General features: G+C 37.5%; 1 protein-coding gene across 3 annotated transcripts in view; it reads right to left on the reverse strand.

Moving 5' to 3' along the window:
• The window catches only part of cd2ap (CD2-associated protein), a 39,465-nt gene that overhangs the window by 11,188 nt on the left and 2,976 nt on the right, over positions 1-25,301 (reverse strand). For all 3 annotated transcript variants that reach the window (XM_086061028.1, XM_086061030.1, XM_086061029.1), the window contains exons 2-14: positions 19,444-19,601; positions 16,064-16,232; positions 12,981-13,081; positions 12,435-12,561; positions 9,428-9,606; positions 8,009-8,096; positions 7,821-7,915; positions 6,354-6,452; positions 5,929-5,982; positions 3,910-3,946; positions 2,503-2,565; positions 951-1,098; positions 720-829 (exon numbers count right to left, since the gene is read on the reverse strand). In XM_086061028.1, the coding sequence (XP_085917154.1) occupies positions 720-829; positions 951-1,098; positions 2,503-2,565; positions 3,910-3,946; positions 5,929-5,982; positions 6,354-6,452; positions 7,821-7,915; positions 8,009-8,096; positions 9,428-9,606; positions 12,435-12,561; positions 12,981-13,081; positions 16,064-16,232; positions 19,444-19,601 (1,428 nt within the window). The remainder of the gene's footprint in view (positions 1-719; positions 830-950; positions 1,099-2,502; positions 2,566-3,909; positions 3,947-5,928; positions 5,983-6,353; positions 6,453-7,820; positions 7,916-8,008; positions 8,097-9,427; positions 9,607-12,434; positions 12,562-12,980; positions 13,082-16,063; positions 16,233-19,443; positions 19,602-25,301) is intronic.

The raw sequence follows: 25,301 nt of genomic DNA on the forward strand, positions 1-25,301 counted from the left end.
AACAAGCGCATTCGGATGAAACTAACCATTTTCGATTGTTGGTTACTAAAGAACGGAATAAGGTAGAAACAAACTTTTTTTTTCTAATGAAAGATGAAAGTTCAATCTTTCATTTGGTAGTATATGTGTGACCTTGAAAGATCAGTCAAAATGCTTAAATCGGCTGGCACTGACAGCATCCCTTTTCTGAAAACGTCTGGCAGTCAAAGAGTTAAGCTTCATGAAATACCTTTTTTTTTTTTTACTCCTCTAGATGGCACTCTTGGTTTAAAGATGTGGTGGAAATGTAACAAATGTCCATTTCAGTCCAAAAAAATATCACAAGTGCTTCATGAAGCTTAGTTTTCCCATCCAAACTTTAAATATACTTTGCAGCAGAATATATGGTGCTCATCGTTTGACATTGCAAACACGAACCAACTCCAAATGACTGATGAAACTGTGCCTCTGTAGGAAACACATTGTCTTCAGTGTAAACAGTGTACGACAGCAGGCTGTGAAAGCCACATAGGGTAGGAAAAAACTATTAGTTTGACCCCCAGATTTATCGCTGAGCACTGCTGATAATTAAATGTAATTTGGTGAATGGACACTGTGACGGCAATAGCTTATCTGTTAGGACTTGGACTTTGGAGCTACAGGATCATTGGTTTGAGTCCTGCTGCGGACAAAAAAATTAAAATGGCAACAAGTTGGAGAGAAAATGAAATCATACATACATGTTTCAAAGGATTTCTCCCCTGTGTCCGCTGAGGGTGTTTTGGGTTTTGGGGGAAGTAATAGATCCAAGTCAAGCTTTGGACGAGATGTATGCACTTCCCCATTATGTCTGCAAAAAAGAAATAATTTCACTATAAAGAAGGTTCGAAATAGCACGAGATATCATACTTCAGCATCATCACAGGTTCATATCCTGAGAGAAAAAACTAAACACCCCACATCAGACACACTTCAAATTTGGTGATGGAGTAAGAGGCTTGTCTGGCCGCTTTGGTGGGAGGCCTCCTGGTTTGATTTTTCCTGGAGGCGGGACTGGCTTTTTGGGTGGAAGCGGTGCCGCAGGCTTGGATGGCTTTGGATCTGGCATCGGCTTGTCCACTGAAACGGAGCAACCAGAATTGAATGTGTCCTTAATAATTGAGAAACTCACCAGAAGAATGTGAAGAACAAACATACCAAAAGAGTCAGATGAGGTTTGACATGAAACAATTGAATGTTTTAATGTCAATTTTATCAGCAAGCTGTTTGACAGCATAAGGATTCCTACATGTTTGACATACATACAACATTTAAAGCTTGATTTATTCCACAATTGTGCTTATAACTCAAAACATTCATATCTCCAATCATTTTACCCTGTTCAACTGTATAGAAATGCTGTAATCTGTTCCAATCTCCCCCAAAAACACACCAACATTGTGATGTGTTTTTCAAATAAGGAAAATTGTACCCTCTAATGTTGTACTTTATAAACACAGAGAAATAACTATTTGAACCTTTAAAAAATAAAGCGTTTGTGCATCACTTCAATTCATTGACCTGCTCCTTCTGGTGTGCCCACTTTGGCCACTGGGATCAGTACAATAGAATCATACAAAGCCAAATGAGTGAGAATCAACACTGCTCTCAGGGATTCAACAGCTGCAATATAGTTTTTTTTCTTTGCATAAGATAAAGAATATATGCCTGTTCAGGACATTGGTTTCTCAAAGAACCAGTGCATACACACCAGTACAATATTGTTATTATCCTTACGTTATAGAAAGCAAAACCATAACGGCCAATGAAATAACTAACTATTGAAAATATATAAGTGTGAATCAGGTATTGCTTTATTGCAACAGAACTGAACCAACATCAAACACTTACCCTTACCATAATAGCATGTTGCGCAACCTTTTGAAGCAATGATTATGTTCAAACACAGCGCTAATTGTGTCCAACTAATTCAAAATAACATTGATGTTATACAACCCATCATCATCCAACAGTTCAAGATGCACACACATCACACACACCATTCATTATTTCCATAGTTACAGACTACACAATAATAGCAATTAGGTTTCTGGAAACGGGGAATTTGATTTAACAGATACAAAAAACTATCACCAGCTCGGTGACCTAGTGGTAGAGTGTCCGCACTGAGACTGGGAGGTTGTGGACAAAAAACTATCACCAGCTCGGTGACCTAGTGGTAGAGTGTCCGCACTGAGACTGGGAGGTTGTGGATTCAATCCACGGGTGGGTCATACCAAAAGACTATAAAAATGGGACCCATTTGCCTCCCTGCTTGACACTCAAAATTAAAAGTTGGAATTGGGGGGGTTAGATCACCAAATAATTCCCGAGCGTGGCTCCTGTTGCTGCTCACCGCTCCCTCAGTGCGGAGAGAGAATTTTGCCCCACTTAGATGGGTGTGACAATCAGTGGTACTTAAACTTTTTAACTTTTAACTGCCCCCCAATTTACTGCATACAATAAGAAAGAAGGGATTTGTACCTTTGTCCTCTGGCCTGAGGGCATGGGGCTTCTTGTCAGCGCTAGGAACCTCTGGCTTGAGAGCTGTTAAAGGATCATGAAAAAATGCAGCATGAGGTGCAGCTTTAAAGTAAACACCAGGTGTGTCGAAATCATTTTTGTCACAGGCCCCATTGTTTGTATGGTTTCCCTCAGATGGCCAAATCAATCAGTACATCATCATTGTATAACAAAAGCACAACAAATTGATGTTTTGAAATAAGAAGTCAAGGATAATTGTGTATACAACTCATGATCAAGTAAGTGTAAAAAAAAAAAAAAAAGAGGGGGGGATGCTTGGTAACAAACAAACATTTTCACAATATCACCTGAACCCCAATAATATGACAATTTGAAATTCTGATACAGATTTTAGCTAGTAACATGAAAGGTGATGAATGATTTGCTTTTTACATGTTGCATAAAAGGATGTGGTGGGCCGGATATGGCTCCTTGGCCTCGAGTTCGACAGCTGTCCCACAACATATAAACTGAGACGACTCAAGTTTGCACTATACAGTGCAAGAAAGAAAAAGAACACTGAACTGTACTGTGAAGAAATACAGTAGCTGCATGTACTAGTGGTTCAGTACTGTAAAGGAATGTGCAAAAACCAAGGAACAAACACAAGAGCACTAACATTAACTTCCTGTGTAAAGAAAACAAAAACTATTTGCCCTATTTTTAGTTTAAAAGTGCATTGCTGACTTTTTTACTTGTGACTGCCACCTCTGGCCTAAAGCGTAACTGCAGCCTCTGTAGCAAGCTCGTGCATGGTGCGCGAGCGAGTATGTGCACTCGAATAAACAGTGTTTGTTTTCAGTTTTCTTGGAGTCTGAGCTGAACTTTGGGCTGTGCTCGAAGCTGGCTTCTTGTTTTTTTGTTTTGTTTCAATCCCAATTGTGTCGTACGCTAGCTAACACAACACTACATGTCCGCCGGGGACGAGCATGAGGTCACCCTCCACAACTTCACCCCTCCCCACCACCAGGGCTCTTTGTACATCTGGGCACTGGTGGAGCATGCATGATGTAGAAGAATGTTTTTATATTAACATTTTAAAATTTGCAATGTACCTTTAAGACAACCAACCTTAAAACGTTCAGTTAAAGGTAAGAATAAACAGAAAGGAGAATCAAAATAAATCACACTAAAAATGTTATCACCACACCCAACACTGCTTGAAAAAGTGGGGGCACATTTTTTGGGTGGGGGCCACCCCATGGGAAAACACTTATTGGCAGTATGTCCCTACTTAGTCAAGAATGTTTGGGGTTAAAAACTAAATATCCCCAACACAACTGAATGGGCGTCAATCATTTGCAGGTTTTCGCTATTCGCGGGCCGCCCTGGTCCAATTATGCACACTTACATGTCTGAGGTTCTTACCTATGTGTTTTGACGGTGGAGGTGGCTTTTTTGGCTTCTGCAAGAAAAAGAAGCAGTGAAATGTAGGCCCGAATCAGTCAGTACAGTTACTCAATAAGAGATACAGATTGTGATCATAAATACAGAAACAAGTACAGTAAACAGGAACATTCAATTCAATTTGGTCTAAATAAGGGCACTGTAATAAGATGCTTTAATTTACAGTAGGGATGGGTAACTGGCGGCCTTTAGGCCGCATGTGGCCCATTTCCCAGTTTTAAGTTGCAACAGCACCGGCATTCACTACTTAACAGACGCCACTTTGTTGCGCCCCTATCGGTTCATCACCATTAGGAAAGAAGAATATCAGAAGAAAGTTCATGTACCATGGTGAAATGCCAGAGGATGTTTTTCTTAGGCTTAGCTTAAGATTTAGCGTAACTAGCTGGGGATATTACTGTGTCACACACAAGGTACAGTAACAATTTCATGATATAAACATGCAAAACACAAATTTAACACAACAGATAGTTTGACATACATTCAATGAACTATGGGAAACATAAACACACTTAAAACGATAACGGCAGATCGGAACCGATCACGTCGCATGTAAACAGTTGCCTGGAGATCTTTAATCGGAATGATTTACATCGGAATTATTAAAATCCTCCAATTAAACCGGGCTTGCTATTGATAATAATGCCTGAGAAATGAGAAATGTTCAACAATATGATGATGACTATTTTACAAAGTTATTAACAAGAATAACCACACAAACAACCTGGGCCCGGTTGTTCAAAACTCGGTTCTATCTTTAACCACTGGTTAGGTAGATTTAACCGACCGTTACTGTTATCTTGTTGTTCAAAATTCTGTTAACTTTAACCAGCTGTTAAAGTTAACACACCTAAGGACCGCCGTTAACTTTTTAACAGTGTGGTTAACTTGTGGCGTTTGTGTATAATGCTGCCTTCATGATGCCTGCTGAGCGCAAGAAAAAGAGCATCTATCAAGGGCTTAACTTTGACATTGGTGATTATTCTAATGAAGTTATGCGCACGCTACCACTTAGCAGTAATACAATGCCAAGTCTCCTGCTGAGTCAAAAGAGAAAGAATAAAAATGTGTTTTTTAAGATGAGTTCTAAAAATTGACAGAGGGGGCTTGCCCAACATTTAGTAGGAGGTGATTCCAAAGAGAAGTTACCTGTGATGTTTCTTGTTTACTTTCACGTCAATACAGACAACACTGTGAATAGCGACTAATTATTTACGTTAAATTTATTTTAATGTAATATAATAGTAATTATTATTTTAATTCATTTTTATTCAAAACAATAATTACACATATTAGATGAAATATACACACATATTAGAAGTACGTAAAATTGTAAATACAAAAACAAGACAAATAAATAAAAGCAATTCTATCGAAAAAATTACACAAAAACTACATATCAGTCAAAAAATACAAATACGTTAGACAAAAAAAGTACAAAACAATGAGAGAAAAAATCTAACAAAAAAATGCAATATTCCATGCTACAAAAATATTGGCAAAAATATAACACAAAATATTCACTTAAAATACTCAGTCGAAAAAAATAAATTATAATGAATTTAAAAAATAAAATAAATTATTTCACAAAAACTCCTAAATTGCTTCAACCATTGATTGAATAACGTTTGTTTGGTTGGTTATTTGGATAGTATCCATTTCTTTCGCCGACCAAACAAAAAGAGGAATTGTAGGATATATCTGTGCTAACCAGTGCCGTAATTGGCATGGTTAACTTTGAAGGTGCCGTTAACTAACAGCGTGACTAACCATGTTTTGAGCAACGCATACTTAACAGCCGGTTAGTTAACAGCGGGTTAAGAATTTAACCGGCGGTATGGGTTAAACAGTGGTTAAAATAACAGAGAATTGAACAACCGGGCCCTGGACATTCCCTCTAACAGTGTTATTCACTCCCCAATGTCTCCATTCACATTCCTTCAAAAAGCATATTTTTGTGAATGATGGCTGAAATCCTACCTCTTCAGAGTCTAGCTTCAGTGAGGACTTACGAGACCCTCTAGATATAAAGTCCTGAAACAGATTGAACCGCACATCAGACACTTTTTTGAATGTTGCATTAAATCGTTATATAAGGAATTGGCTTATGATCAAAAGCCCAGACAATGTCAAATGTTGAATACTCAGTTCAATACTGCAAAAACAGTAACATTATGCAAAAAAAAGTAACACAGAGGTAATATTTTCAGAAAGCCTTAAATAATACAGTACAAACATAGTATAAATATCAAATAATCATAGAAACATCGTAATATACAAGGGCCACCAAAACATGACTCATGGTGACTCAACAAATGAATGAATAAACCAGAACCATCTTCTCTGTATTGCTAAAACTTCAGGCAAGAAACAATTTTCATTAAACTAACACTTTGTGACCTCACCTCTTTTTCTGTCTCAGACAGCATGACTACAAAGTTGTCAGGAAAGACGCCTTCTTTGCCTCCAACCTCCCCTCGCCACCACCCAGGCTCTCCTGTGTCCTGTCATAAACCAGCAGATTGGATGGAAATGTCAGAACACTCACATTGGCCGAAAAAGGACAGAAATTTGCAAGCATTGAGAAACCAATTAAATGTCTGTGTTTTCCTGGTTCATACCTTTAATCAAATGTTATTTTTCTCAAAATCACTTTGTTGACTGGAATTATCTGGTTCACTCGGCGAGGCCCATTCCAAGTGGATCTTTCCTAGCAAAACTGCTCTAAAATCTTGGCCACTGTGCAATAGCTCAGTTTCAGAGTGTCACCAATCTTATAGCTTTGGAAATCTTTGTGGAGGTGCCATGTTAAACATCAAACCTTACCCAACTTACTAAATTTAACAGCTCTATTCCATCATGTTCTATTTGTACAGTGCAGTTAAGAAGAAAAACACTAACATGATGAATAGGACAAGTGGCCACGAGTGCACCAATTTATAAAGCCACTGAAAAACACAAAAAAGTTTTGTGACTATAGCATTATCCCTTCAGATTATATAGAAGAATGGTTGCTGACATGAACTTATTACCAAAAGCTATTTGATTTGAAAAACATTGCTTAGGATCTTCTTACTCAATTGAGCTACATTTATTGTATTTACAACTGAGGAATTAAAATAAATAAAACAAATTTCATTATCTCTCTCTCTCTCTCCCCCTCCCCTTCCCCCTCCCTCTCCCTCTCATATATATATTAACATTTTGAAAAAAGAAACCCCAGATTTAAAGGATTCCAAGTAACATTAGATACTGAATGCATGTGTTGAGAAAGGGTATGAATAATTAGACATGGAGCTCAAAAAGTAAAAAACAAAAACAAAAAAAGCAAAAATATTAATTAAAAAAACATCTTAAAGTCTGTCCTTTTACAGACAGAATATATCTGCTCCCCTATAATAATTCACTGGGGGGAAATGGTCAGAGTATGAATAAAATTGGTCTTAACTTTACAAACCAGGTACAAATAATTTGTATTTTTGTAAAGTAAGATCAAAGACCACTTGGTGGCAGCACCATTCAACAGTAATTATTAGCAATAGCTACAACGTGTTCAGTGGAGCAGTGGTGATGATCTAACACTTTCAAGAGACTTAATGGTTGGTTGGGTTAGAGTACTGATGAGAAAACTTAACGTTCTTCTCATCTCCTTGATAGGATTGCTGGTGGGAGGCACTAATGTGGAAACCGCGGCGTGAGGAAGTTGAAAAATGAAATGAGATTGGGCCATTGTATCAAATTGTTTCCTCGTTAACTGTTTCAAGGTCCGGAAAACCAGCAGGTGACATATTATTGAGACACTTTGATCTGTTTCAATTATAACTTCATGAAATTTTGATTCTTGAGCAATCAGACATCTAGCTACATCTTACCTTGCTTATGACAGAGACTATGTCGTTCTCATGGAGAGTCAATTCATCCTCATTTGTAGCTTCAAAAGTGAAGGTGACCTTACAGAAGTCTTTAGCTTTAGAGACAGAGATGACAGATATTCAGAAGAGCAAGTATAGGATACAAAAGCACTAAATGCACATGTACAAAAGGCTGGGATGTATTTTACCTTTAGAGTTGTTGTCTCCATCACCCTTCAGCATTTCTGTCATGTTGGGAAATCCAGGCTTTGCAACTGATGGTAATGAAGGGATTGGCTAAAATGGAGCAAACAAAACATGAAAGATGGAAATGGTTTATATGACATAAATGGACAAGGGTTTCATATGGAAAAGCTCATACAACATAATTCAAAGAAAGAAGTCAAAAGGAACTGATCATGTTTTCATGAACGGTTGTGCTAATTATAAAGTTGTTAGTTGGAAGTTTGTTGAGGAAAAGGCAAGAAACTGAAATTGGGAGTATCAAAATGGAAAACACTGAACTGGGTTTATACAGAAATATATATATATATATATATATATATATATATATATATATATATATAAATACAGTATATGTTTCTAATCTAATGTATCGTCTTAATTTCTTTGGGATGGGTTGAATATAAACCATGATAAATTGGTATAATTTGAGCTATGGGTGACAGAAAGCACCCTGAAAGAAAGTACATAGAAAGTTTGAGCAATTAGATCACTTCATCAACTAACTTATGTTGATAGTTAGATGAGGATAAAAAATTATATGACTAATACCAATACAGTTCGGACATACAGTGAAAATGGTTGAATAAAGCAAAGCAAAAACAAAACAAAAAAGTCACTTTCATTCTTGTAATCTTGAGTCGCTTGCAATATGTAAGGTAGCCATTATCATCAAAAGCTGGTCGGAGGAACAATCGGTCTGCCTCAGTCTAAATATCCTGAGTCGCGATCAGTTCAGGGTGTTGTACCTAACCTAACCTAACCTAACCTAACCTAACCTAACCTAACCTAACCTAACCGTAACTAACTTAAATCAGATGGAATGGGCTCCATCTTAATGATCCAAGAGAGAGTAAGTGTTATAGAAAATGTATGGATGGACTAATGCAAAAACAGGCAAAGTTGACAACTGATGCAAAGTTTCCTTTTCATCTCACAGAAAGGAAACCTTCAATTGCAACTGCCAATATTACTGAGTGGAATGAGTGGAAAGCCAGGTGAACAGTAATATGTGAAGCGTGGGCTAGTCAAAGCCAAATGGAAATATCGAAACGAAGTCAAAAGAGAGGTTCGAGCGATATACTAAGCGATATGTGCTGGTTGGGCTGGAGTTAGGAGCAGAGAACGACAGAAGCTGAGTTAGTGGTTGAAAGATATTGCAATGGCTGTTGTGAAGAGGGTGAGAGATTGAGAGAGACTGAAAGAGAGAAAGACACAAAGACAGAGAGAGGGAAAGAGAAAGAAAAGGGAGGAGATTTTCAGAACAACTCAAAGAGAATAAACAGAAAATCTCGTTTTGTCACAAATGTTTTTTTTTTTTTTTTGCACACGTTTCTTATTATGTCACAAACAAAAACAATATTCAGGAGTGTGATCAAACTCACATTTTCCTTTTTTTCTTCTGTATCCAGATTGGGAATTCGGACCTTTGACTTTACTGACCCTTCTTTGAAAATGTCGCCAAAACCAATACGTTGGATTTTTTTGGGCTGGACAATAGCTCCATTGCCGGAAGCAGATTGAGGCGATGATGGGGTTGCGGTGTTTTCTACACCATGTCCATCTGTGGAGAAGATGTAATAAGGGAAAACAGGAAATGTAATCAACAAGTGCACAACGGCTTCCGGCTTCTTCTAATGATGCTTACAAGGACACTATTCCTAATACTGCATATAATGATTTAAATTAATGACAATATTTGTTTTGCCCTTATCAAATAACGTTGGATGCAAATAAAAATACTGATGATCATTGTCACCAAGCTACCCACATAAAGCAGCGAAAATTTTAAAATACTTTTGCAGCACCATCTAGTGTAGGTCTTACTCAGCTGCGGCCTCCATTTCTTGAGTCCAACTGACATAATATGCTCGGTTTACATTATGTTCCCTGTGACCAGAGCAATCTCGTTGTCATCCAGAAACATGTGTGTGCCATGGGATTCTGGCCTTTTTTCCCTCCGCATTCAAGTATTGCAAAGATTTCTCACAGTATCATGGAATCCATGATGACAGAGGTAAGAGCCGCTAAGCTCCGGAGGCTCAAGGGTGCACTATGGCTCTGGCCACGGTCTAACAAAGATTCCAGAACATTCCCTCTTGACCCATCATGCTTTGATCTTGGGGGGGTGCAGTGGCCACCATTTAGACATGTCAAAGAAGCTTAAACATACTCAACGTAACACGTCGCCCAAGGCTAACTTCAAAATAAAGTATACCAAATAATACATTGACGGCAATGCAAATAGCCTTCCTAGACTTTTACTTTGAAGTTGGCCCACGCCGTGGCCTGATGGCCTGACTCAGCTGTAAATGAATTTGACAGCTGGTACCTGGCTTACTTGAATTATTTTTCAATATTCTGGACCAAGGCTACTTTGTAATTCACTCTACATGTTTAAAGGAAGGGAATGTGCCTTAAATTGCACTTTCAGGTATTTTCATTATTTAAAAATGAAAACAAAAGATAAATAGAAATTTGTCTTCATTTATTTTCTAAAACACTTTTGGCCATTAAAAACCAACAACATTTAACTCAAAATGTCAAACATGACCGTTTAGATTTTAGGAAAACAACTTTAAGCCATTAACTCTTTGACCGCCATAAACGTTATAAAACGTTTAGCATAAACCTACGGAAGGGCGCCGAGGACGTTAACTCTTTGACTGCCAGACGTTTTCAGAAAAGGGATGCCGTCAGTGCCAGCCGATTTAAGCATTTTGACTGATCTTTCAAGGTCCACAGAAAATGTTCTGTTTGGACTATGGAAACACATATACTACCAAATGAAAGATTGGACTTTCATCTTTCATCAGAAAAAAAAAGTTTGTTTCTACCTTATTCCGTTCTTTAGTAATCAACAATAGAAAATGGTTAGTTTCACCCGATTTCGCTTGTTTTGAACTCAAATACGGAGAAATCAAGCTTTTAGTGAAACGATATTATTTCATGCATTCTAGTGAATTTTACACTTCTTTTTGTCCATGAATGATGCCACAAACACCTAAATAGTGCTTTACTTCTATAAAACACTACCACCAAGAATGAAAAAGTGTTTTTTGATAGCAAAATACGTTTATTTACATTCAACAGTGTAACAATTTGACAACAATTTGGCAAACTATTTACAAATGTGTGCAACTGTGGTGCTATTTACAAATATGTGGATGTTTCAACGACAGTTTTTCTTTTTGTTTTTTCTCCCCTGCGTGCAAGGAGACACAACAGCATTTGCACAACAGATTGCCTCTTCGCGTGCAAAAGCTCCACTTTCTTGCAGGCCGTTTTTTCCGGGGAATAGCAAGTATATACTGCAGTGTGTGTTGCCATCAAGCCTAATATCAGGATCATGCTACGGTTACGTTACGGTAGTGTTACGTCTGGCTTCCTCATGTCCTTCAGTTGCTACACCGGGTTGTAAGAGATGTTCTGATCCATTTTATCCACTCCATTCATGGTGGCATCGTAGTCCAGAAACAGTGTCTTCTCCGTGATCAGACTGTACCCGCTCCTCCGATGAATATGCATTGGACTCGGGGTACTCTTCATTGTCCGACAAAATGTCCGCATGTGGAGCTCCGGCGTTAGCAGAGCTAGCCGGTGATGCTTTATGACGTGAGAATAAAGGCCGCGTCCAACTGTGGCGTCCAAATGTGGCGTCAACCTCGGGATTCACCATAGTATGTGTGTTTCCATAGTCCAAACAGAACATTTTCTGTGGACCTTGAAAGATCAGTCAAAATGCTTAAATCGGCTGGCACTGACGGCATCCCTTTTCTGAAAACGTCTGGCAGTCAAAGAGTTAATACTTTGTCATTTTAAACATGGACCATGTATAAAATAAGAATGTTTCTGCCTCATATTGCACTTAAAGTTGTGTTCCTAAATCCTTAAAGGCTATTTTAGACATTTTGAATATTTTTTTTAAATTTAATTTAACGGGGGAAAAGCGTAAAAAAAAAAGAAGACAAAGTACTATTTATTTGTTTATCTTTTTGCTTATCCGAAAAAGGATCCGACCCGTAACTCAAATCCGTGATTGGATCCGAACTGTGACTTTTGTGATCCGTTGCACCACTACTAAATTGCCATGAGAAACGTGGCAAAGGGGTACAGACCGCACACCATACTCCGCAGAACGTGATCAAACTTGAAAAAATAACTAGATGCCGGCAACTACACCCTTTAGACTGCCTCCAAGTTTTGTTACATACTGTAATGTTCTGTATGTTTCTCCAATTTAAAACAGCTGACAAGAGATTGCGACCAACCTGTGCTTCCATTGTCTGCTCTACACTTGGCAAAAAAAGTCAAATGTATCATTGGATTTAACAAAGTACCCCCAGAAAGTTTCAGAATTCATTCATAACTGGTTTGCTCTTTGACTCATACCAGCCTCATCTGGTGTAGTTTCATTTGAGTCTCCGTCTTCTTTCGAGACATCCAGTTCTTTGACAAAGTTGGAAGGGAAAAGTCCTGACTTGCCGTTGACGATGCCACTCCACCAACCCTCTTCAACCTGCAAACACATATAGCCCAATTAGGACTACTGCTAACAACAACTGGCTGGTTCACCCAGACTACAGAATGTACGTTTCGTAATAAAATGTTACTTTGTATAAATTTTTAGCTTATCAAGTCCTCCATATCAGTGGAAGAAACCTGTTTTTCATTAAGTGAAAGCATGACGCAGTAATTTTATGGCAACACCCCATATGCTCACTCTCTCTCACTGCTACTCCATACACACTACACCAGAACACTAAAAGGTTAGTAATAATCTTTTATAACCTATTACATGACAAACAGTTAAAACATTCAACAGACAAACGAAACATTGTTTCTCCTTTGTTTTCTTTCAGCATTATCGAATAAAGCAGACAATAAGAGTACATTTGACGCTTGCATCTTAGAAATGACGTAGAAAGTTAAGAATACCTCTTCAGTGATGTCAACAAGCTCTCCAACTTTTAACTCCAGCTCATCTTCGTTCTGTGGCTGATACTCAAACAACACTTTGCACTGTCTTTTCTTCAGCTCTGTGAAAAGGGAGGGAGGTAGCAAACAAACCGGCTATGTAACTTCAGTTGTATGCTTTTTTACATGTTCATACGTGCAAGGCCTCTAAGGTTATAAAAAAAAAGAAAAAAAAGGGGGCGGGGTATGCGAACGCAAGCAGTGTAAATGTGTCAAATGTAGGAAGTGGAAGCTCAATTAAGAAAATGGTAAAAACAATTATATATGGGTTGTTGCAGTGAGAGGCCTTGGACCCAACCTATTCATCAAGCACAGTGAAGAAAACAGTTTACAAAAGGTTGGTACTTACTGTGATTTAATCCCTGCCACTTACAATCCATATTTGGCATTTGTAGCAGTCACGAATGAGTTAACTACCCAGGACAAAGCTATGCAAGTGGTACAACATGGGTGTGTGAAACCTGCACCAACCTGATCTATTTTTTTTTTTTATATCACAAACGATTTTCCCTTTCTGCTTAAATGGCCAATCTCTCCCTTCGTAATTGTCAAAAACACAAGACAGCAAAGAATAAAACATCATCACAATGCATGAAATCAAAAGAGGTGCATTAGAATTTTCTATAGTGTCATTACTACAGAATTCAGGGGAGCATTTGTGGCTCTTGCAAAGCACACAGTGCCTATTCGGTATACAGTAGATGCACAGTGCATGATTGCAAACTGTGCATTCATTATATTTTAGTCACTTGCTAAAATGATTTAAAAATAATTTGAACAATTCCAAAAATCAAGACAGACCTGACAAAGAATTGTGGAAAACCTTTCATATTTATTAAAAGGAACCGATATCGCGTGAACAGTTGTTTGTCTATTTGTGCCTTGTGATTGGCTGGTGACCAGTTCAGGGTGTATCCGGCCTCTCACCTAAAAGACGACTGGCATAGGCTTAAGCATGCCCGTGACACTAGGGGGGATAAGCAGTTTGAAGAATGAATAAATGAATTAACAGTATTACTGTTAGTTTTGAAATTTCAACCTAAAGACTCCTTGACTGCAGTAAGGCAATTTGCTAAATGTCCTAGAGCGAGTGTGGAGAAACTTAATTGAGTCATGTGTTGTGTCCTTCGGCAAGACACGTCACTCACCTTTCCTCCAGTGTCACTCACACTGGTGTATGGCTGTGCAATTAATCGAAATTCAATTATAATTTCAATTATTACACTCTACAATTACAAAATTGGCATAATTGTAAACAAAAATAAATGATTATTAATAATAATTTTGAGTTGCTTAAATGTATATATTTGCACCTTTAAAAAAAAAAAAAAAAAAACATTTAATAAATTTTGTCTGGTCCAAAAGAAACTTGCGTAATTATAGTGTTTCAAAGAAATGTATTTCTCTTAATGTTTTTTTACGTCTTGTTTTGTACGAAAATAACAAATGATCGTCCTAATCGTGATTTCAATTATTACCAAATTAATCGGGATTTAATTTTCTTCATAATCGAGCAGCCCAAGCTGTGAGTGGATGTTTGGTGGTGGTCGTAGGCGCACACAGGCAGTCACGTTGCTATCAGTCTACGTGGTTTACCGCCACCGTAGTGCGAATGTGTGAGTGCATAAATGTAGGGCTTGGCAATAAATCGAATTAATTAAATTAATCATCATTTTGAAAATCGAATCGTTCAAAATTTGCTAAATCGTGAATTCAAATTTTGTCTTCTGGATTATTAAAAGCTGTAGTTCTTATGTTCTGTTAGATCCAGATGTTATTGTGAGTTGTATTTCTGCTAACTATGAATGTTAAGTTTATGTTAAAACTGATTTAGAATCAGTATACATTATTGTTGTCTGAAGACTTTGCACAGGGATTATTTTTGAATAAATGAGACCTTTAAATAAACGTTTACTGGGTTTATTAGATTAAAATCGATTAAAATTGTAATGATCCTGAATGACTGAAAAAATTAATTTAAAAATTTTTATTTTATTTTTTGGCCATATTGCCCAGCCCTACATGAATGTATCCATTGTGAAGTGTCTGAGTGTCCACAAAAGAGGCAAAGCGCTATATAAATCTGATGCATTATTAAAATATGATTGTAATTTGTTTCACTCAAGCTTGCCTTGCCTTGCCTTGAAGCTGGAAGATGTTCTTTTTTTCTTCTACTTCTTCTCTGTAGCAGTAAGAACAACGTCTTCCAGGTCGGGAAACAAGTTAACGCCGTACTTTGCTTCCCGACTTGTGTTATATAAACACATAATAGAAGATGATGATTAAGGCACGTTTTCCATTTTTCAATTTACAATTTTTCAATGAGAAACTGGAGATTGCTTGTTCAGCTCAATAGAGACATCAACACTGACTCCTACAGGATAGAGGAGGGATGGCCTTTCAACATGTGAATGATTATAACTGCTGTGTGTGTTTGTGTGAATATCTTGAAACTGCGTGATTTTTGTCTAAAAAATAAATGTGCGTGCCTGCTTATTTACAAACGCACATTTGTCAATCCACAAGCAGAAATTAATATTTAGAAATGTTAAATCATGATAAATTCTCACACAACATTAACAGACACGAGTAAGTCGCGCATTTCTGGATCAGAAAAACTTGAAAATCGTGCAAGTTTTTGGAGGTCAAAGACAAGACGAATCTCTCCCTATAGATGTGTCCAAGAGACATTTAACCATGTCTGTTGTGAAAACTAGTTTGCATGATATAATCTTGCTGGAGGTGGACTAGACTTGTCATTTATTTGAACAAAATTAAGCCACACCTTCGACCGGGCTTTGAAACTACGCATTACTGTACCTGTAACACAACGTTGCACTTTGCAAATGACACCATGTCTTACGCATCTTAAATAGTATCGACGCAACACTCCATTAGTTTTCCAAAACTTCTGTGAAATTTTATTTTTTAGTAACTTCCCAAGGACATGGAAAATATTGTTAATTTACAAGTAAGTTTACAACATAAATATTCTTTTTAAATTAAGAATGCTTATTAAGTTTGTATGTGAAAGTGTTTCTTACTCTTTGTGGCTGCTGATGGTCGTGGCTGGAAACCACCAGTTGGGATACCAATGGTGCTCATCCTCTGAACTAAGTTGGCAACATTCCCGATAGACTTCTCTCTCTTGAGAGGCTGAGCAGATTCCTCTTTGGGTTCATGTCTCACTTCCTTGGCCTCCTGTTTTATTTCCTTTGAGAACAAAATGTACAGAACATGAATATTAAGTGCAAAACTGAATTAAGGGATGAGAAAGGAAAAGTTACTTCATATATGTTTATATGACAAATTATAACATGTTCTGTTTTGTAGATATTTTATCGTTCATGGAAGTATTAACTTAAGGTGTATCTCGGTTTCCCCAAAATAAATGAGACTTTTGCTTTAAAAGTTTTTTTGTGAAGTTTGTCACTTTTTTTTTTTTACTCGCTACTGCCGCCTCTGGCCTAAAGTGTAACTGTAGTCTGTTTCAAGCTCTTGAGTTGTGTGTGTGATTATGTATGTGAGGGAGTATATGCGCTTGAATAAACTCAGTTTTTTTCAGTTTTCTTAAAGTCTAAGCTGGAGTTTGGGCTGTGCTTGAAGCCGGCCTCTTTATATATATATATATATATTTTTTTATACTTTTCCCAGTTTTCCATCCCAATTCATTGTGTCGTACAGCAACAATAAATGTCAGATTGTGCACCTTTAAGATCAAACAAAACCATGTTGTTTTTGTTGGGGGGAAAAAAGATCAAACAAAACCAAAATAGACATTAGGTTTATAAATCACACCACCCCCCAAAAAAAACTTACATTGATTAAGGCTAAAACAGACATTAAAAAGATTCTGAATTGATTCAGAGGTATTAAAAAATGATTTTTAAAGTTTAACTAAAAAAACTAAAAGCCACTGTTGTCTGCACTTTCAAGTATTAAAATAAAGGGCATTGGCAATATTGTTGAATTCTGGTGATCCTAAAGTCACCCATAGGTTTTAGAGTCATGTTTTGCCAGGCGCTTTAGGCCTTAATGGGTTAAAAAAAAGTGAAAGTGTCAAATATATATCCTTGATTTTCCTTGACTTCTGCAATTGCTTTCCTTAACTTCTGCAATTGCAAAAAAAAAGCTACCAGTGTTTTAAATGGACTATAAATGTAAGCCAACGTAGTGATGCATTGAAATTTGGATCGAATTGAACCGAACTGTGAGGTACCCATAGATTCCCACCCCTATCAGTACCAGTATCGTTGTTGCTGCCATCATGGAACCTTTAATGTGGTAGTTACTGCTGTTGATACAGCTGTTGTTGTGCCCATTGTTCTTTCTTCACTCCTCTGGTTGTGCAGCCCCTCTATCCTGTTTTACTCTCAACCTATCCTCTACTGTCTGTCCAACTAAACTCAACTGACCGAGGAAGATGGGTGTGTTTTAAACAATTTTTTTTTAGGTTTCTCCCTTACAGGGAGTTATTTTCTTGCCTAATTCACAAAGTTATTTTATATAAAGATATAATGTATGAGGAGTGTGGTTCATGACCTAATGGAAGTTAACTTTGGCTATGACTTGCTGCTATATAAACAATTGACTTGACTAGTATTTACTCTATGTATGTTGGTTTAGTAGCCTTTTATCTTTTTCAAAGTCACTCATCTTTTATTCTAAGTTTAGTATGCAATAGACAGAAACCAAAAGCATTTATAATAACTTCCGACTCCTTGTTACCTCACCTACAGCTTTCTGGACAATAGAAGCAACTGCATTCAGACACAAGGAACAATCCCTCCTAAAATGCATTAGATATCGCAGCCATTCTTTCATTAGACACAACAGATAACGATTAATCAGTGATGATAATAGACGTCAAAGCCTTTCCTCATGTTCAGCTATACTAAATGTAAAGTCTATGTCTCAACAATACAATACCAACCATAAAATGAAATGAGCTGACGTCATTTAAACTTGAGGTGGGCAACAGCATTGCAGTGGAAACACATGCACTGACAATTTGCAATACACTTTATCTAGTTATGCGTTGTCATAGTTTAGGAAGGAAGAGTCGATGTTTGCTTAAGCTAGTAGTCATGAGACGATGATGAATGTGAGTACCGGAGGACACAATTTACTGGCTGTTCACAAACCATACGGATCAGATCAATTCCATTGCAAATCGAAGCTGTGACAACCACGGTGTCCTTTCCTTGCAGAAATATTCTATTTAGCTAAACAATGAGTGGGTTTACAATCCGCTTCCTGGTTCACACACGCTGACTTTGCACTTCCAATAAATAGGAAGTTCAGTTTGATGGCGTGTGTATTCGTGTGTGTGCACGCGAGTATGTTTGGCAACTTTTCAACTGCATGTGTGTGTGTGTGTGTATGTATATATATAAAATCCACACAAATAAAAATAGATTATTACGCCACAATCCTGACAGATTCAAAGTGTTGGTTGGATTGTACATGTGTGCATAAATAATTGCCATGTCTATCAGCAACTTAGTTAATAAACAACAGATCATGAGCATGATTTAGGCAAGAGAACCATGGTCACGTTATCTGAGAATACTTTAAGAAGATACATGTAAACTAATCTTGATCATGGCAGAGCAAAATGTAGTCTCTTACCATTTCATCCCAAGTCAAGTCTCATGAGTCATGCCCCTATGGCGTTCAGCAGTAATACCAATTAAAAAGGGAGCAGGAGGTGAAGAACAACCAGATGCCGGTAGCCTCACAAAAGTTCAGGAACTGTTAGGTAGTGCTTCTTAGCGGATTATCTATCCAAGTGCAGTGACAGACCAAGTCTTCTTAGCAGATTACCTCTTTTACTATCAAGGATTTACAGACTGGAGAAAAGCAGCAGATACTGCAGAGACTGAACATGCCGAGGTAGACGACACAGGTTATGGTGCACTAACTGAGAGAAAATCAGAAAGTCAGGTGACTCTGGTGATAAAGTTATAAAATGTCCCCACCTAAGTCAATTGTAGACATTAGGTATTGTTGGCACTTGAACTTTGAACTAAATATACCCTGTCCACTAGATGTCAAGGCAACACTAAGCAAAGCAGACTTGTAGATGTCGGCTCAATTAAATAAATAAACAAAATAATAAATAAACTCCACAAGATCTATTTGCAGGGTTATTTCATGATTGACCCCCAAGTGGTCATTTAAATTTTCCGGAACCCATCATTCTTTATGCGTTGTAATCAGGCTGACGAGTCATTCCAAACAGACTCAGTATTCAGACCTTTTTTTTTTTCATAGCATTGAAACTGTAATATGCTGTTGTGTGACAATGACTACGTTGGATTGTTTGCAAGCACAGCAAAATATACTTTATAATCATTCAGTCCAACCAACATTCAAACACAAGGGCAAAACAATTGTGCATAATGCATGTATTTACTCCCACCTTAACAAAGTTGTCGGGAAAGAGTCCTCTTTTCCCGTTGAGATCGCCCTCCATCCAACCATCCTCTTGTATGCAGCACACGTTCTTTAATAGATCTCCCTTTCGCAACGTCAGCTCATCCTCATGGAGCGCTTCGTAGTCAAACTCCACCACAACCTCTGCTCCGGACACCACAGGGAGGAGGGCATAGAGAGGAAAACAGAAGATGAGAGAATGCAGAGAGGTAAGGTAAGAAGAGAGAAAGCCATAACTCATCGGACATGGAGAGGTCAGATATATATATATATAAAAAAATAAAAAAAACTTTACTCTTTTTTTCTAGCACATCAGGTTTTAGAAGTTCCTGGACTGTTGTTATAGTTGAGTTGAGAACTATTTCAGACCCCAAATACACATGTATTCCCCTTCAATGTTGGTCAGACGATCAACGAGCACATCCACAAAGCGACCATATGTCGTTTGTTTGCTTAATTCAGTGCGCGAAAAGAGGCAAGAGTTGTTGTGCCAGGACAAGTCGTGGCTGCTTCACAGTGACAATGCGCCTGCTCACAATGCTCTGAGCCTCCATTAGTTCCTGGCCGAGAAGAACACTGCCATGCTGGCACATCCTCCCTACTCAGCCATTCTGGTTCTGTCATTTTTTTCCCAAAGATCAACAGGATTACCGAGAGGACTAATGGCAGGGAAAGTACATTAGACTCCAGGGGAATTACTTGGTAGGGGAAAACTTGTTTGTAGTTTGGATGTGACAGTAGTCCTGGAATATTTCTGACACAGCACATATATTACTATTGTTCCTCCCTTCTTTTTATTTTAGTATTTTCTTGTTATAGTTTTAGCTTGGTCTTATGTTCTTAAAAATTATTTTAGCCTTGTAATTGTACTTTTCCAGTGTTTCCTCAGAGGGAGCCCTCTGCGGCAGAAGCTGGGGTTGGGTCTGCAGCCACAGCTTTTGGCCCTCTCCTGGCGCAGAGGGCTACCTGAGAGTGTTTTTGTTGCTAGGTTGCCCTGTGCTGAGCCTTAGATCATCTGTTGTGTTTTGTTTGAATGTTTGTTTATGCTTTTTATTTTATTTTTTTAAGTGGGTCGGTATTGTGGGGGGCGCTGGGCTGGGGATTTGTTTTTAAACTATGTAAAGCACTTTGAGTTGCATTTTTTTGTATGAAAAGTGCTATACAAATAAAGATTGATTGATATGTTACAGTGTGACATTCTCATTATAAACTGTTAATATAGAAACATTGCATAGCAAAGCATTAACAGTTTTCTATATTCATTCAGTTACAGTAGTGAAACAACAACAATATATAAATATATATGCGGAAGAAAATCAGGTGTATAATGTTTAGTTTGGGAATATAATGAATGTTTAATTATGTCATCAATTGATAAAACTGTTGCAACCAAATAGAAATTGTAAAGATTAAAAATCTGTTGTGGACAGTATTTTGTTAACTTGAAAAAAAAAGGTTTATGGCGAAAACACATTCAAATGCAAGTAGTTAAATGGCAAGTCAACCCTAAAATGTTCTCACACAAAATGTTCTATGCAGCCCCACTAGTCAAAATCCACCTGTTTTTATTATTAATTTATTTATTAAATTTTGCTGCTCAACTACTTGTACTCCACAACCGCAATATTAAATCACAATGCCATGTCGGGGCATATGAAACATACATATTATTCGAAGGAAAATGTTGGGGTTGGCTTCCCCTTTAAGTCTGTGTAAGGTAAAATAAAACACAAAGGTTAATGTTGCTTGTCAAACATGGTAGGCTGGCGCAGCGTAAAGATGCTCTACTCGTACAACATAAACACTTCTGTTCTGGATACTATGCTTGGCAGTTGGCACTCATGCAGTATATGATAGAGGTTAGGCTACACAAGCAATACAAAATTAGCCAATGAAAAACTTAGCCGAGTATCTACAGGGGTTTAAGGTGTTTCTGGATGTGAGTGTGTGTATGTGCATCTACTCTTCCTTGATTTGTTGTCATCATAATCATCAGTTGTCCCTATCGTCTTTATGATCATCATACTTTGCCCGCCGCTTGAAGAGTAATGTCAAGAGGAAGTAGAAAATAGCATTTTGCAGTGCTAATTTAGTGCTCATTCACAATTCATGATATCCGCAGGTTTACAGAAGCCAAATTTAAGATTAATAGTTTATCAAGGACAAACTCAAATCTAAAGGCCTTTTAATTCCTTTTTAATTTAAGGTCTTCAAGTTGTTATTTCCGGTTCAAGTGCTCATTGTGGCCACCACCGGCAGTAGCCCGGTCAATATCAAGCCGATGTGAGAATTCCTCCCAAACGCACCATGTTGCTGTCGACCATGTTAATTGCAGCTGTTATTTGATCTTTCATGTTATCAATAATGTAATGGACTAAATCGGTGGTCATTTCACAGGTTAACAAAAAAGTAACATGGCATCTGTTTGTATTCTATCACTAGACGTTCTTCATCTCCTATCGTAAAAAAACAAACAAAACAACAACAAATGATGGTGAAAACACATTTGTGGCGATGGAAACTTTCTTGTACCTACCTGAAAAACTAATCCTGCCTAGCACACTGTTACAAAATATCTCTCAACTGCTCAATGATTGAGCTCAATCAGTGGACAATCATTTCTGATTAGCAAAGGAGGAGACACACCCATATTTAGGAACCAGACAAAGGATACAAAACTGACAGACAGAATCATACCAAATAAAACCAAGGGGACCCCTAGTCCTATTCCCAACAGGATGAGCAGCAAAGTGATCATCTGCAACCACACAGATTAGAATGCCTGTACAATGACAAGCATACCCTGCCTGAGAATGCCAATTACATTTGAATTCACACCAGTATACGCTGTCATATTGTCATTGTGCAATATGCAAAGAAATTCATTTTATTATGTTGTTATTGTTTTTCCCCACTTTTGAGATACAAGACAAATTTCACTTGTTGTCCAGATGCAAATAAGTAATTACAGTAACAGTATTTAAGATGTCTGTGCATCATGGTTGCCAAAAAAATACAACTGTCAATGAAAAATCAAGCAGTATCAATCAACGTAAAATGATTATTTGTAGTGATTACAAAGACGACCATGGTTGACCTTCTAGCCCACAAAGTGTTTTAGCTTTTGAAATACCAGTGGTAAAGGTTTTCTTAGTTTTTTTCCTCAAAGAGGAATTGAAATGCCTTTCAAAATACACTGAACACAGACAAAATGAATCTGAACACTTAAGACATGTCGCAGCAAAGATACTGTGGCGTCGCAGGCATTAGACAATGAAAAGAGCATACTAACAATAGCAACGGTAACTATTCAAGGTCAGGTGACACAAGGCTTTAATTCTATGTTTACCTGCAGTTGGCTGGGAAAGTGGGAGGATTATGTTGTTAACACAATGCCATACATAAATCATATTCAATCGCTAATAAAAGACGCCAAGAAACCGTTAGTTAATTACGCCGTCATCGTAGGATACGGCACAAGTCTCCGGCGTTAGCCGCTAATGGAATGGAATGACATCTCTTGCGAGACGTGAGGTGCATTCAAATGCACTCGGTCATTTGATGCGCACACAGAAAGAAGTCCGATCAATGCATTCAACTTTAAAAATAGCAAATATGTAAACAATGTGGGCTTTCTATCAATCAATAAAAGCTAACATATATCAAGAGGAATGATGGTGGTGAAATGAAATCACTTTGCTATTTTACCTAATTACAATCAACGGTGCATCTAATCACTTAAGTTTACAATACCTAATCCAATAACTAGATTTATATCCTACATTCTAGTGGTTGGTAGGTAAATGAATAAAAAAATAAAGAATAAACCTGCCTTTCTTACATATAATTCTTAAAACATTTGCCACCAAAAACAGGAGTGACTTTACATTAGTCCCCTTTCAACAGCAGGCAAACACTGAACAAGAATAACATTTAGAGTCATAGTATAACAGTTTTATTTTCATCAATCAATGGAGTGCTCACGTACTCCTGGTTGGGAAACATTGATTTGATTATTATGCTAGGCAGGCTGTGAAGCTTTGGTTTTCCTAAGGGGAAGATGATTTGGAGGCCTCCCTATAAGAGCTGGATCCTGTGTTGAACAAATCAATGTTCACATAAAAGAAGTCTTTTTTCCTCCAATGTCTTTCTTTAAAGTTATATTAAATAATTGATTTGTAATGCAATAAAAAAAACTTGCAAATATAACTTGAGTCACTGTCAATCTTTATGCCATATGAACCTACAGTATGCAAATTGGGACGACTATACATCAGCAAATATGGTAATGCTGCATCTCCCCAAAAAAGGGTGCGACCAAATCCTGTGCCTTTTGAGGCAGGCCTTAGCACAAAAGCTAGGAATTGCGTCAAGCCACACAACAAATGCATGCAAAAATTGGTACAGAACAACACACACATTTAACTCTGTTAAACACATGCACGGCACGCACACACATAAATAAAACAAATGCTTATGTTGTAGCATGAAATTGTTATTTATCATTAAAGCAGCTGCAGTACATTGTGCATTTAATTATTATTTTTTATTTATACATTTTTTTAATGTTATGACTGTCAGCAAGTGAAAAACATTTTTTTTTTGACTGCACTTTACTCTTGCTTTTGGATTGATATTTTGCTTTATCTTTAAGGAATGCTTAGTTTTCACTGAACCCATAGTAATATCATTTTTTCCCTTTCTGCGTCCGATTAGGGGCTCCATAGATTATATTATGTTTAATCAACGAACTTTTTGTCCATGTGTACTGTGTCGTTTTTCAAGGCAGGAGGAAGGAAAAGCGCAGGGGAAATAAATGGTCAGGGCCACACATGTGAGCCAATCATTGTGCTCCCTTATCCTTCCCACTCTAACACTTCAATGATTAACATGGAAACTAACGATTGCATTGGTTCCTGCTTAGAGATGTTGCTGATGTGCAACGTGATGTGCGAGGAGATCACCCAAGCAAGACACAGGAACATACACAGATGCTCTTCTGTATGAGAGCCGGAAGTTTTCACACATTACAGTCTGTCAGGATGTGGACATTTCACAAACCTCATAGCTCAAACTTAGCAAACCTAACAATGACTCTTCTTTACTTCAACCCACGTATTACATATGTTTGCATTACACACTTGTTTTGAGAGAAAATCAAACATGCACAGCTACAAAGAAGCAACAATGTGTACTAAGACAAAAACACAACATCAAGGAATCTCGGAATTTCCCACCCCTAAACAGACAAACAAGCAAAAAATGCCCACTATCTGACTGTTGATTATTTGCACTTGACTGCATGCCTTGAAAAGTGGTTATACAAGAAACAGATATTTTGAATTTGGAAAGGATGAGTTACCACCAGGTATCAGTATCGGGCCGACGGGACTGTAAATTTTATGTACCAAAGTAGTAGTAGTATGGGTACTCAAGAGTTGAATACTTCTACTGATATCGGTATGAAAAGAAAAAGTGTTAATAAACATCGGTATTTTTAATGGTATTTATTTAACTGCTGCAGTGCTTTACTTGTTTTTTTTATTAATTGTATTTTTTATTTTAAATATTAATATTATGAATAAATTGAAAAAGGATAGAGGAAATTGCTTTAACTTCATTCAATAACGGAAAATAATAATTTTAGCTAAATTTTTCATTATAGGCATATAAAATACAACATTTTGTCCATATCGCACAAGTCTAGCCTAATAAATTATAGGTTTCTTGGATTAATCGAAATACAGTCATTTACACCAAGGGCTGAGGAGCATATCAACAACTTCAGGTTGGGAGACAGCTAATCTACTCCCTGAGCCACGCAGCTCCTGCTGTGTGTTCGTG

This window comes from Leptonotus elevatus, chromosome 18 (assembly GCF_054856555.1).
Source record: "Leptonotus elevatus isolate MCC_2025b chromosome 18, RoL_Lele_1.0, whole genome shotgun sequence".
Taxonomy (NCBI): domain Eukaryota; kingdom Metazoa; phylum Chordata; class Actinopteri; order Syngnathiformes; family Syngnathidae; genus Leptonotus; species Leptonotus elevatus.